General features: G+C 37.9%; 1 protein-coding gene across 11 annotated transcripts in view; it reads left to right on the top strand.

Annotated features, from left to right (window-relative positions):
- DMD (dystrophin) overlaps positions 1–13,459 on the top strand; it is a 1,873,751-nt gene that overhangs the window by 711,580 nt on the left and 1,148,712 nt on the right. For all 11 annotated transcript variants that reach the window (XM_075265063.1, XM_075265067.1, XM_075265060.1 and 8 more), the window contains one exon: positions 8,142–8,261. In XM_075265063.1, the coding sequence (XP_075121164.1) occupies positions 8,142–8,261 (120 nt within the window). The remainder of the gene's footprint in view (positions 1–8,141; positions 8,262–13,459) is intronic.

Below are 13,459 nucleotides of genomic sequence, written 5' to 3' on the forward strand. Positions count from 1 at the left end.
CATCAGTCATTCGAGGACTGGTAAGTCCATTGCTGTCATCCTATGGTGGATGAGACCAACAGGCTCTAATAACAGAAATGTGAATTTAACCTTAGAGGTATGTTTTGCAGTAGTGACATAGACAGACAGAAATAGTCTGAAGATGGTTCATTGATTTCCATGTTACAGTTTTTTAAACATGTTCTATGGCCTGTACAGAAACCATTGTACTGGGAGGGAGAGTAGATAATCCTCTATAATATATCCTATTGTAAATGGTGGGTCATACCATATAACAGAGGTTAGAGATGAGTGAATTTTTAAAAGATTAGATTTGTCCAATTGCCAAATTTTCCTAAACGATTCAATCTGAATTAATGTACGGTTATTCGCGTAATAAAAAAAAAAAGCTATTTTCTGGCTGCAGAGAACCTGTATGGTGGTATAGAACACTGTACTTTGCAGTAACACACATAGGGAGACTGCTGTGGTAGTGAAATAATACAGTGAGTCAGTATGACATGCACATGACAGGCTTTGCTCTTAGAACCACTGCACATTTCACTTATTTGGCCATTGATGGGGTTAAAACTGACCAACTAACTAAAGTAGCCTTACAAGTCGATGGTAGTGCAAGGTATAAAGAACCAGGCAGAGGTCCAAGATCTTACTGTAGTGTGAAAGACCGCACTTTCAAGTCTTTTCTACCACTTTCCCTAGTGCCTGATGACGTCTCTCACTGCACTAAGTACACTGTAAAATGCCTGAATCCAAGATGGCAGAGAGTATTTATATATTTGTGACATCACGGCGCTGGCTGGGTGCTGATTGGATGCACACATGGCATTGTGAGAGTTCCTTGCCCCATGTCCTAACGTGCAGCAGCCATTTTAGGAAAATATGCGATTCATTACCATAAAGTGTGAGGAATTATGGATTCAATGCAAATCAAATATTTCCTGAAATTCAGATCGAAATCCACTTTGTCAGCTTCGATTCGCTCATCTCTAACAGAGGTGTAATCAATCACTTTAATTCCCACTGTAATGATAATGAGATGACTATTCAAAAGTGCAAAGCATGGTGTAAAATGTACAGAATAGGTTTAGTGAACAGTGTCATTTTTTTCTGAAGTTGAGCTGCAATTCCATATAAAGCCAAATATGCCATTTGACTTGAACTTCGCTTTAGTTAGTGCAGTATATTCTAAGCCCAAGCTAGAAATTCCATTGTGACTGCAATAACCGCTCTACACAAACAGCCACCCACACCAATATTAGTTGCAGTTAAAGTTGTATTTTACCACTTTAGTTGATCTTAGGCTCCTACATATTTATAAGTCTTAAATGGCCCTTTTGAATAATAACTATTTTAGATATTTTGAAAAACTCAAATCCTTAAATAACTATGTAGCCAATTTTAGCGGATTAAAACAATTAAACCTATATAGAGGTAAAATCCCTTATAAGACAATATTTTCCTGTAGAGACGCTATAAAAAGAATAATACTGACTTTGTTATTATTGTGTATCACAGCAACAACTGGTCCATTACCACTATTCTTATAAAACAGTAACCTTGAGAATTACAGCTGAGTACTGCTGTTTTTCTTTTACATTCAGCTATATATTAAGATTATATTTTTCCTTATAAAAAAAGAATTTATGAAGCATAAAAGTCACCTTAGGTTAAAAGTTAAACATCAATATATTAACATAAAAGTGAATATTATCTGTGATGTTGCAACAATTTTGCAGCCATCAACTAGTTTTAGAACCAATACTTGAATTTCCCTTACTCTGCTTTATTCCAGGGGCACTTTCTTAACAGAACTGCTTTGTCTTTACACTTAGTCCAGCTCTGTAATGTACTGTACATACTGAACAAACATGTATTTGGTAACATTAGTGGGTGGTTAGGCTATAGTACATTCATGACAAAGATCATGAGAATATGTTATTACATAAGAAAAAGGATTCCACTAAAAAGTCCCAGTATATTTCTATATTGATCAATTTGAAATGTAACTACAATGTAGGAAAACTGAAATAAAATGTATACTAATTTCTTCTTTCTTCTTAGTGAGATGAGTCATTCTTTAACTAGATTAGTTATTTCATTTGATTAATAAATACTTAAAGAGCACCTAACCTGTTAAGAAACACTGCATGAATCAACTGTGTGTAAATGAGGATTAACGCTATAATTGGTCAATTTATGACTTTGCATTTTTTAGCAGTTTCCCCTTCTGCATGTAAAATCCTATAGTTTAAATAGAAAAGAAAAAAAGAGGGTCAAAAAGCTTGACCTCCTAAACATCAGAGTGAAGAGGGCAATAAAAATTGCATAAAAAGGTGACATTTTGTGGGTGCTTGGTATCCAAAAGAAGCAAGATGAATAACAATGATTAAGGACATAAAGATAAACACATTATATCACTGTAACTAAAATCACTCATGTTTTTATATTATTTAAAATTCAAAATGAGATGCGAAACAGGGAGGTGTAAACATTAGAGATGAGCGAATACTATTCGAAACTGCTGTTTTGAATAGTATGCTCCCATAGGAATAAATGGACGCAGCTGGCGCGCAGGGGGTTAAGCAGCTGGACGCCGACACAGGCTGAGTGCTGGCTGCATCCATTCATTAATATGTGAACGTGCTATTATATACTATATAATGCCTTCCAATCATTATAGGAAAATAGCATGGTCTATAAAGAACAAACAATGTTCATGGGCTCTCCTAGTCGGCATGCAGACTACTAGCACAATTGCAGCAAAGTTCATATGGCATATAGCCATTAAGAAAACTCACAGGGTTAAAGAGTATATGACTGTTAGTAAATTTATTCTACCACATTATAGCTCTCCCTATGATATTGTTCATTCCTACAAGTGTATGTACAATAATATGAATAGGGGTTCTCTTATTCTCATTTCCTGTATTCTTCAGCAAGCTGGGGAGAATAGGCTTTGACTGTTTGATGAACAGGACACTATGAAGTATCACAATAGAAATAGACATTGTATTTACCAGAGGGTTTATCATTACTAGATATCTAATATAAAGGCAGATCAAATGATTAGCAGAGTAAGTGTGTATTACGTTACACAGGTTTGTATGGAAGACTTACCATGCTTCTATAAAAAAATAAAAAACAACAACTCTGTGTTATCTTTGTGTTTACATTGAAAAATCACACACTCCAAACCTTTACCAGCAAACTGCAATTAGTTGAACTGATAGTTCTGACCACAGAGCAGCAAGATAACTTAGTCTCCCCAGAGAGCATTGATTCACATCATTCACCCTGTTTATCAGATACAGGCCATGTATCGTGGAAATACTGTGTAAACAATGGGAGGAATAATCTAACATAGCAGGCAAACAAAGCAACATTGTTAAATCAATGTATTTTGGAAAACTCTTAAATTTACATAACCTAGAAGTATAGATTGGATCCTTCAGATGGGAATATTCCTTTAAGATAGCACAGGAAAATAATTTGAAGTTCCTTTTATAATTTTCTTTTCACCTTTACTTGTGAGTGAACCCTAGGCTTTGTGTAATCATACAAAAACAATATGGTATACAGTACTCAGTATGAATTATCCAAAGTCAATTTACTGCAAATATGACTATGTTATTTAGGCAAGGACAAACTGAATGAACAAGTTGTCTGCCAGTGTAATCTTCTAGCATTGACCTTCATATGTTATTCCTTGGTTAATTCAGTTTATTTTTTCTATTTACTGTAAAAAACAGTGTTCAAGACCTAAAATTGTTTCTCATTCATTTCATGATAAGAAAACAAGGCACTAACCAATATAATTTTATTTTAAAATATATCCCAAATTGTTCAGCCAGAAATACTATAATTTCCCTTATTGATGTGCCAGCAAAAGCCCATTTCATGAAAACCCAAACACGTAATGGCAAAGAAGTAATGTTACTACTTTGTTCTTAATCTAGCCCCCTTTCTTTCTCCTTGTACTCTTGGCTAGATAGCTCATAGCACGTTGTGAGAAAGTGAAGGGTGTGGTCTGGGAGAACAGGTATGTTCCAGCCAGGCAGTTAAAGGGTGTATGGTAAAGACCCACACCAGGGAGGTCAGCTGTGTAATTAAGGCCTGATATAGTCTGTGTGTGAGGACTAGGAAGGGTGGCACCACACTGACAAATCTGACCTGTCCAGACCAAATCTACAGAGCAGGTACTGTGCCACCTGTGCTTGTTACCAGAGCAAGAGTCTGGCAGCCGGGCTCCTGTATAGTCAGGGTACAGTTTCTTTTGTCATTATTAGTTCTCAGCCAAGAAGGCTTTTGTTTTGTTTGTGCCTTTGTAAAGGCAGTTTGTGTACCATAAGTGAATAAATTCTGAACTTGAGTGCAACCCCGTCTCTGTGTCCCTGTTTCCTGCACTGCTACCAAGAATCTACCAGAGCGATTTCCCTCAACGTGTACTAACAGAGAGGAATAATGGTTAAAAAACAAGGCACTCAATAATACACTTTCCAAGCAGAATCCTAAAGCAAAATACATATATTGCCTACATGTTATAACACATAAGCTATTGAAAGAAAACTGGCAATGTATCAATATGCAGTAGAAGAGCAATATTCATTTTACAGCTGTTCAGTTATGTGCATTACACAGTAGTCAACCAAGCTGTTTTGTTTCCTTGGAAATTATTTATGTTGTACTTAGTGGCTGAAATAGAAAGTTCAGGATGAACAAAATTTGTTTAAATTCATAGAATTTATAGACATTGTTCAATTGTCTGTTAAGCATAAAAAACAGTAAATGTTGCAATATAGTAAATGTGAAAGATAAAATAAGTAAAAATAATTATGTCAGTATACAAGCAATTCACCCTTCAGGTTCCTTGTTAAGAGCCTTTTAAAAAGCCTGTTGCCCTTCAGAAGATTATCCATTAAAATCTTTAACATAAGTTGTTTGAGAACTGAAGAGTAAAAAGCCTAAAATGAGACGGGAAAATAATTAGTCTAGCCTAGTCTTATTACAGCCATTCATTATGAAATAGAAAGACAGTGTTTAACACAAGCAGATGACTATTGAATTGCCCGATACAACCATGCTGTTAATAAGTACACAGTGTAACATATTGCCTAACGGCAGAAGGAACGCTGTTCAATTGTTATATAATGTCTTTTTATTTATTCTTTTTAAAAATACATTTAGTACAAGTAAATGCATATACAGCACTCAGTTTGCCAGTTAGATATCCAAGTATAAGATGGCCTAGAATGTTTCATGTGCAATATAATTTCGTTACTGCACAATAATCAGTAGGCAATGAATTCCAGTACTGCTCAGGGCCCATAAAACAGAGTTTTATTGGTTCATGTTTATACTTTTTGACATGTTTTGGGCATTCAGTACCCTTAGTCATTAGAATAGGTGGATTTTTTTAAAAAAGGGCCATCTGTCCTTTATAAAGTAGGTTTCACCCCACCCTATTTTACTATATTATATAAAACAGATGTGGATATTGCAGTCCACGGTAAAATATAGTACGGTAGTCTATAGCAAAATCACAATGTACCTATTAAATTAGACCTGGGCAATGTGTGGCCCGCGAGCCACATCCGGCCCTCTGACTGCTTCTGTCCGGCTCGCATAGCAAGTGGAAGGTTTTTGAAGGACCTGTGATGATGTCATCACAGACTATCACCAGGATAGGCTATGACTCGTTAGTAGGCGGAGCCACATGGGACTGTGTGCTTTCTGCAAGCTGCCGGCAATGAAGGCTGCTGGATGATAAAGAGAGAAGAGACAGCATGTGTGAGCAAGAAGGGGGAACTAGGAACAGATGGGGGGGGGGGGCAGTTAAACTGAATGCACATGGAAGGGGGGCATTAAACTAGGAGGAAGATGTTCAAGGACCTGTGATGATGTCATCACAGCCTATCACGAGGATAGGCTATGACTCGTTTGTGGGCGGAGCTACACAGGACTATGTGCTTCCTGCAAGCTGCCGGCTATGGGGGCTGCTGGATGATAAAGAGAGAAGAGACAGCATGTGTGAGCAAGAGGGGGGAACTAGAGGCAGATTTAGGGGGGCAGTTAAACTTAATGCACATGTAGGGGGACATTAAACTAGGGGGCAGATGGAGGGTGACATTAAACGGGGGCAGCTGGAGGAGGATATTAAACCATGGGGGGTAGCTGGAGCGGGACATGTCTGCCTCTAGTTGCCCCCAGTTTAATGTCCCCCTCCAGCTGCCCCAGTTTAATGTCCCCTCTAGTTTCTGCTGGTTTATACTGGGCCACCAGGAGAGGGACTTAATACTGTGCGACATTTGGAGGAAAACGTTATAATGTGGGGGTGTATGATTTTAAGGTGACTATAGGAGGATTTTACTTTGTGGGGCACATGGAAATATTATTGAGAATGGGAGGAGTCAGCAGAGAAGTGGGTGGAGCTAAATTTGCCACGACGCGCATGGCCCTCTAGAACAATTTCTCATGTGGCCCCATGGGAAAATTAATTGCCCACCCCTGTATTAAACTGTGGTATACAATGATTTATTTCTGCAAAAAAAATATAGCAAAGAAAATAAACCAAGCAAATTTTGCAGAAGTCAAAGATATCCCACAAACAGATGTTAATAACAAGCTGACTTGTGATGTGAGTGGTCCTTAAAACAGCAGGTATCCACAATCTATTACCCAATTAATGTCTGAAAACACATATACTGTACATATAAATATACATGTTGGGAAACAGTGAACGTCAAAAGTCTGGCAGCCATACCCTCCTTCCTCTCCTCCCACTTCCTCAAACACAACATGAAAAAAAAAAAGAGTTCATCATCTATACCCCACTTCACACAGCCCCTCTAAGTGACCCATCTATCAAAATTAATGGGACCACACTTACCCCAGTCCCACAGGCCCCTTACCTTGGGAAAACTTTTGACTTTGACCTATCCTTTAAGTCACACAGCCAAACCCTCAACACCCCCTGCTGCCTCCAACTCAAGAATATACATTGAATCTCCTTTCTCAAACCTGAAACTACAAAACTGTTAGTCCACATCCTCATACTATCTATCTTAGACTAATGTAACACCCTTTTCCATGGCCTCTCAGTAAATACTCTCGCCACCCTCCCATGTACCTTAAACTGGGCCGCTCGCTTAATCTACCTTCACCCCATCAGACGCTTCCCTCTGCCAACCCCTTCACTGGCTACCCGTCACTCAGAAAATTGAGTTCAAAATGTTATCGCTGACATACAAAGCCATCCACAGCCTGTCCTTTCAATACATCTCTGACCTAATCTGCTACTTGCCCGCATGTAACATTTGATCCTCACAAGACCTCCTACTCCATTCTGCATCCACAATATTTTGGAACTCACTACCACGACACATTCAGGAAGGCCTACAACCTCTAATAACACTACTGCCACCACATCACTGTCTGAACAGCCTCCCCCCTCTCCTTCTGTCTCTATCCCCCTTCCCTGATAGTTTGTAAGCCCTTGCGGGCAGGGCCCTCTATCCCACTATGCCAGTCGGTCATTGTTAGTATTCTATCTGTTTTGTATATTTTGTGTACTGGATGTAAACCTAGCGTAAGACTTTGTGGTCAGAACACAATGAAGTAATGCAGAGATAATCATGTTTTTATGAATATGCAAATCACCCTACAAGTGCATGGAGGTGGATCAGATTTGCCAGATTTGCCTACAGACAACCATAAGTGCTTTATTTCTCCTCTTGAGTTGCTGCCCTTTTAGCTGCTTATATTCTCAGCCTGTGGCTGCAGCATGGCTGGCTGTAGGTAAAGGTATGTTTATTATGTTTATTATGTCTATTAAAGCTATATTTTTTTTTTACAGTTTTCTAATCTACATTCACTTGTATTATTGATTTATACAATGTATATTGAAAAAATGATGAGCATTTAAACAGCCAAAATAGTGTGTAAGGGTTAAAATGTACTCTATGCATTGTTAGATGACAGATTTGGAAGTGCCTGTAGACTTTATTGTGCTAATCGGTAGGAGCAGAGCGGAGAATTATCCTTATCGTATATTATCCTAAGTGGTTATGACTAGTTATTGACTACATGCTGTATAATAAAGAGATAAACTAATTCCTTTAAATATATTCTGTGTATTTTTATAGGCTTTACAAGATGACTTAGAGCAAGAACAAGTAAGAGTCAACTCCCTTACGCACATGGTTGTAGTGGTAGATGAAGCAAGTGGAGATATGGCTACAGCTGCACTAGAAGAACAGTTACAGGCAAGTATATACAATATACAATCTCATTTGTTTAGTGTTTTAACGCAGATTTCTGGTCCCAAACTTATTTTTCATACTAATGACCACTGCGGTGGTTCGGGGAAGTACAGTGCTGCTATTGTTACTGGAATAGGATCGGTGCTTCACGTGTCCCCCCATCCACTAGCAGCAACCAGCACTTGCAGGCTGCTATGACTGCTAATCTGTATGGAGTCCAGTTCTTGGTCTCTGACAGATAATGACATTTCCTTTAGTTAGGTCATCAGTATGAAAAGTCAAATTGGGAAGCCGTTTAATAAATTAAAGTGATACTAATGTAGCAGATTTGAATTTTTGCTTTTGATATATATATTGTTTACTACGAGCTAAAATAAGTAGTCCATTTGCCTGCAATTCATGGAAATCCCACCTACTGTAACACTCCATAGTATGTGCTGTTCTAAAGGACAGTAGTGGTCCTGCTGCATTGACATGATCAGTTCCTGTGTATCTGTATATATTGTCGAATTTATATATTAATCGTAATATGTATACAAATCAATACTTTATTACCAAATTCATATTATAATGGAGACAAACAATCCCCAGGTTAAATATAGTATGTAAGCCATTTAAATGACTTTTCATACAATTTATGCTCAATTCATAGATTACCACCACCTGAACATAATTGCAAATCTGTTGTTTTTCACCCCAAAAACCTTTGAAAATCCTGCCACTAGAGGGCTCCTATCTTTTACATCTGCTGTTCACTAGTGGTTGTCAAGTTAGAAATGTATTTATCAGCAGAAATGGAAATGTGATAAATAGGTGGGTGGGCCCCGCATACATTTACACTGCAAAGATGTAGACTCCTCTCAGCTCCCATGTACTATGGCTGGTGTCTATTCACTGGACATAGTGAGATATTTTTTTATCAGATTTGTGTTGGTGATAACAGACAAATGACATGAAAATGATTTAACCCTAACTTAGAATGGAGATGAGATGGAGGATAGAGGTGTCTGTGAAAATATTAGCTTGTGTAGGACCAAGGCATTATTTAGTATATGTATTACATAAATAATATCTGTCCTAATAGTGCCATAACTAGCATGAAAATATATAATACATAGCAGAGCCAGACTGGGATGTCTAGGTCCCATCAGTGGAGTTGTTTCTATCATCTTACCACCAGGACCCCTGCAGATCAGCTGTACTGAGACACCACATCTTCTTGTAACAACAATGCCAAGCTGCTCGCCTGACATATAATGTGCCCCCTGCACTACCTAAACTTACCACTACACTATGTATGGCAAGCGAACAGCATGAATTGTCAACATTACCTGTGGCCGCACTGTCCTGGAAAAGCTGATCTGCAGAGGTCCTGGCTGTCAGACTCTTGCAGATGTGATATTGAAGACCTTTCCTAAGGGCAGGCCATAAATATTAGAAAGGTGGATAAACTCTTTAAGGCTAAGGCTCTATTTTATAGACAACCTCTTTAAAGGGGTTGTCTAGGTCTAATTATTTTATAGTCACTTCACTGGTCCCTCTATACAGTGACCCCTTCACTGGTCCTCCATACTGTATGGGGTAATAAGGGTTTGTGGATGGCAATCAAGCCTTGATTTTTGGCACCATTGCTTTATAAGATGGACTGATTTTTTTCTACCCACTTTGGGTGAAGAAAAAGTGCATCTTAAAAATAGAAAAATACAGTATATTACTAAAATGGTCCCCATATACCTCCTGACACAATAGCAACAAAATAAAAATGGAGTTACACTTTAATGATCATTTGTCCTACGGCAAACAGGGCAAGTTGTCTTAGGCACAGGGCAGTGAGAAAAAGACGTGTACAGTTGAGTTCTGAGAGACTTAATTTACTGGATTTCTCATAAAATAGGGTAAAGGAAAGTAATTATTTTTCTTTGCATTTTCTGTATTCGGTGTTGCTGTAATTTACAAGAATCAATATCACACCCAAACATCATGCACTGCTTTGTACTAACATAAGTAATTACGCTGCGTTATTTTCTGGATATGAAAGTTGCATTTTCTTAATTGCATTCATCATTCTCGTCTAAATCTGGCCAAACCGGCAAACCTGAAGAATCCATTAATATAATAAAGAGTTATATTTCCAGTGCTAATTATTTTGTAATGAATTAAGAGCTACATTGCTTTTCAAACCCAATTATTTTTTAATTCAGCACCAAAAATATAAATTAACTGTAAAAATTTCTGGAACAAAAAGAGCTGATTACAAATATATATATGCTGCCTATTTAGCATTTTATTTCAGATTATACAATTGTTACAACGTTAAAATTATCATTCAACTTAAAATCTTGAAAACACCCTCTTTGGAATAAAACGGGCAACTAAATAATGTAATTTATTGAGTCTCTGTTTTGAAATATGGCCAACCATAACAAATCAGTATGCTAACGATTTTAAGGATAACATGAATCATTGCGCCAAACACAGGTGGCTAAAAGGCTCTAATTATCTTCCTTCTATCCGTGATTAGGCCACAACTCATTATTATACCTAAAGGGTTGGGATTGTGTTCAACCATCTTTTATACTCCCGAGAACATTGGTCCCTTTGTACTTCTGTAATATTTCATTTGCTTGTTTTGAATTTTGGGTCATTTTAAAATAACAGTAGCTCGGCTTTAAAGGAGCGAAAAACAAAAACATATATATTAAAAAGTCAGTAGGTGCCAGAGTCATTGTAAGCTGAAAAAATATTGTTTGTCTTTTGCCATATTTTTCTTTTCTGCTTTCTACTGACTGATACAGTAGAGCTGAGCACAGTCACTCTCATTAAGATTAGGGCTCTTTGACAGACAGCTCTCAGAGGATTTCCTATGTCTGTCAACCGAAAATGAAAAAATAAAGAGAGAAAATGCGTTTTATGACCTGTGCAATACACTAGAAGCTAATGAATAAAGTGCTTAGGATTTGGTAATGCTTCTAATGTGCAGTATATCAATATATTAACATTCATTTCTGTGTCATACGCAACAAAATACTAAATATCTTCAAATTACAGCACTGGGGTGATTCAAAACAGTAAATGCGATTTATGACAGCCTTCTAGTTAAAGGTTATCCAGATTCTCCATGACAGGTATTCTGTGTATTCAAAGGAAAATATTTACCCTCATGAACCACATGTGTTGGAGAATATTCCGTTATTTATGCACAGTCCATATGAATCGGAAAACTAAAAGAAGACCCTCATGAATTAAAAGTGCATTCTGGGAAACATGGGCCTATAGAAGTCTATAGGTGGTACATTATGGATCCACATAATAAAACACCTCTTAGACACGAATGAAAAATATAATACAACATATCAGTTTGTACACAAGCTCAAAATACACCAAAGGACTTCTGGAAAGTGCCGTTTTTTTCTTTCCATAAATCCTGTATTGGGGATCAGTATGGTTTAACTTGCTCAGAATAAATATCCTATGAAATATCATATGTATCCTTTGGTTTAAGGATATAAAATGGTGCCCATATCAAGTTTTTGTTTTTTTTAACATCATATCTTTGTTGAAGGTTTACATGTAGTAAAAAAAGATAAAAAAAATAATAGGGATCTACAAAGGCCAATAGAATAAGTCCTGATGCAGTAGGAATAACAATATCCTATCAAAGAAGGAATGTAATAGGACTGAAAGCATAATAATACAGTGCTAGAGAACTTGGCAGGGTAAACAATGGAATGGTACAAGTAACAGAGGGAAGGAGTGAGGACAGGGAACCTGAGGGAGGAAGGGTGCTCTCATGTCTAGGATAAGAAGCACGTGGTGGGGGGATGGGGGAGGGAGTAAGGGCTCTAAAGGAATGTGGTAAAGGCTGGAGAGTATTGAAATACATCCTATAGCTGCCAGATCTGTTGTGAGTGGGAAGAATCTGGTTTGACTTCAGACACCATTAGCTGCATATTATGAATACAAAGGATCTCTTGGGTCCAGTCACATATTGTGGGAACAGAGGGGCTCTTCCATAATCTGGGAATAACTGTGCGGGCTGCTGTCAACATAAAACCAAGTGATCAAATGCGCTTGTTCAGTTTGTGAGGAAACATAGTAAGTAAAAGGGTGGCTGGGATGTATTCCAGTTGGATGCCAATGACCTCGAGAATGGTCTCTATGGCCTTAGACCAGAATGAATGAAAAACCAGATATGTGACATTGTGCCCTTCAGGCCACACCTCCAGCAGAGGTCAGTGGTGCTTGGGAACATGAGGTGAAAGACCTTGGGTACTCTATACTATCAAGAGAGAAACTGGTAATTGGTTTACTGTACTTTAAAGGAGATTGAGAATTTATGGCAAAACTGAAAGGCAGAATGTTACTGAGTCAATTAGTAAGAAATGCCCAATTCATCCTCCCATTTCCTGGTGAAGGATGGTAAGGAGAGTGATTGTGGGTTAGAGAGTAGTGCATATATTGTAAGTATCACCCAGACCAGAGAGTTGGTAGATATACAAAGTGCTTCGAAGTGGCCTATCATAGTGGTCTATGGATGTGATGTTCGTCCTCACTTTTCAAATAGAACGTATATCGTTCCTGATGGTGAGGGGAATAGAGAAAGTGCCATAAAACTTGATCTGGGCTTGAAGAGAATTTTAGAGAAAATGAGTGTGACTAAGCATATTTGACCTAAACCGATTTGTAACAAGGTGGCCTCCATGAAATCCCAGTCTACTCTGTTAAAAGCCTTTTTGGTTTAGACAGAGAGAAGCATGAGCGGAATCCACTTGGACAATGGAGTATGTTTTAAAAGTTTTTTATCTCACTTCCCCTATTGGGATAAACCCCACCCAATCCGCATGGACTAGGGATCCCACGAGGCTACCCAACCGGTGGGCTAGAAGTTTCATAAAAAGTTTTGCCTCTGTGTTGATTAATGATATGTAACTTGGATACAGCTGGGGATCTTTGCCCTCTTTAAGGAGCACCATAATATGAGCATATAAAAAAGAAAGTAATCTTAGAGGAGATGGCATTGAAGACTGAGAGAAGGAGGGGAGAGACCTTCATGTGGAGCAGAAGGGTTCCAAAAGCATAATTTAGCTCTGAAGTCTTCTTTTTAGCTGCTATCACTCCTACTATTTTCTCCTATCTGCTATTCTGAGTGTATGTGTGTCTCCTTCTATAATATTATTATTACTGTTATTTTCCTATGTACT

The sequence above is a fragment of the Leptodactylus fuscus genome, chromosome 2, assembly GCF_031893055.1.
Source record: "Leptodactylus fuscus isolate aLepFus1 chromosome 2, aLepFus1.hap2, whole genome shotgun sequence".
Lineage (NCBI taxonomy): Eukaryota > Metazoa > Chordata > Amphibia > Anura > Leptodactylidae > Leptodactylus > Leptodactylus fuscus.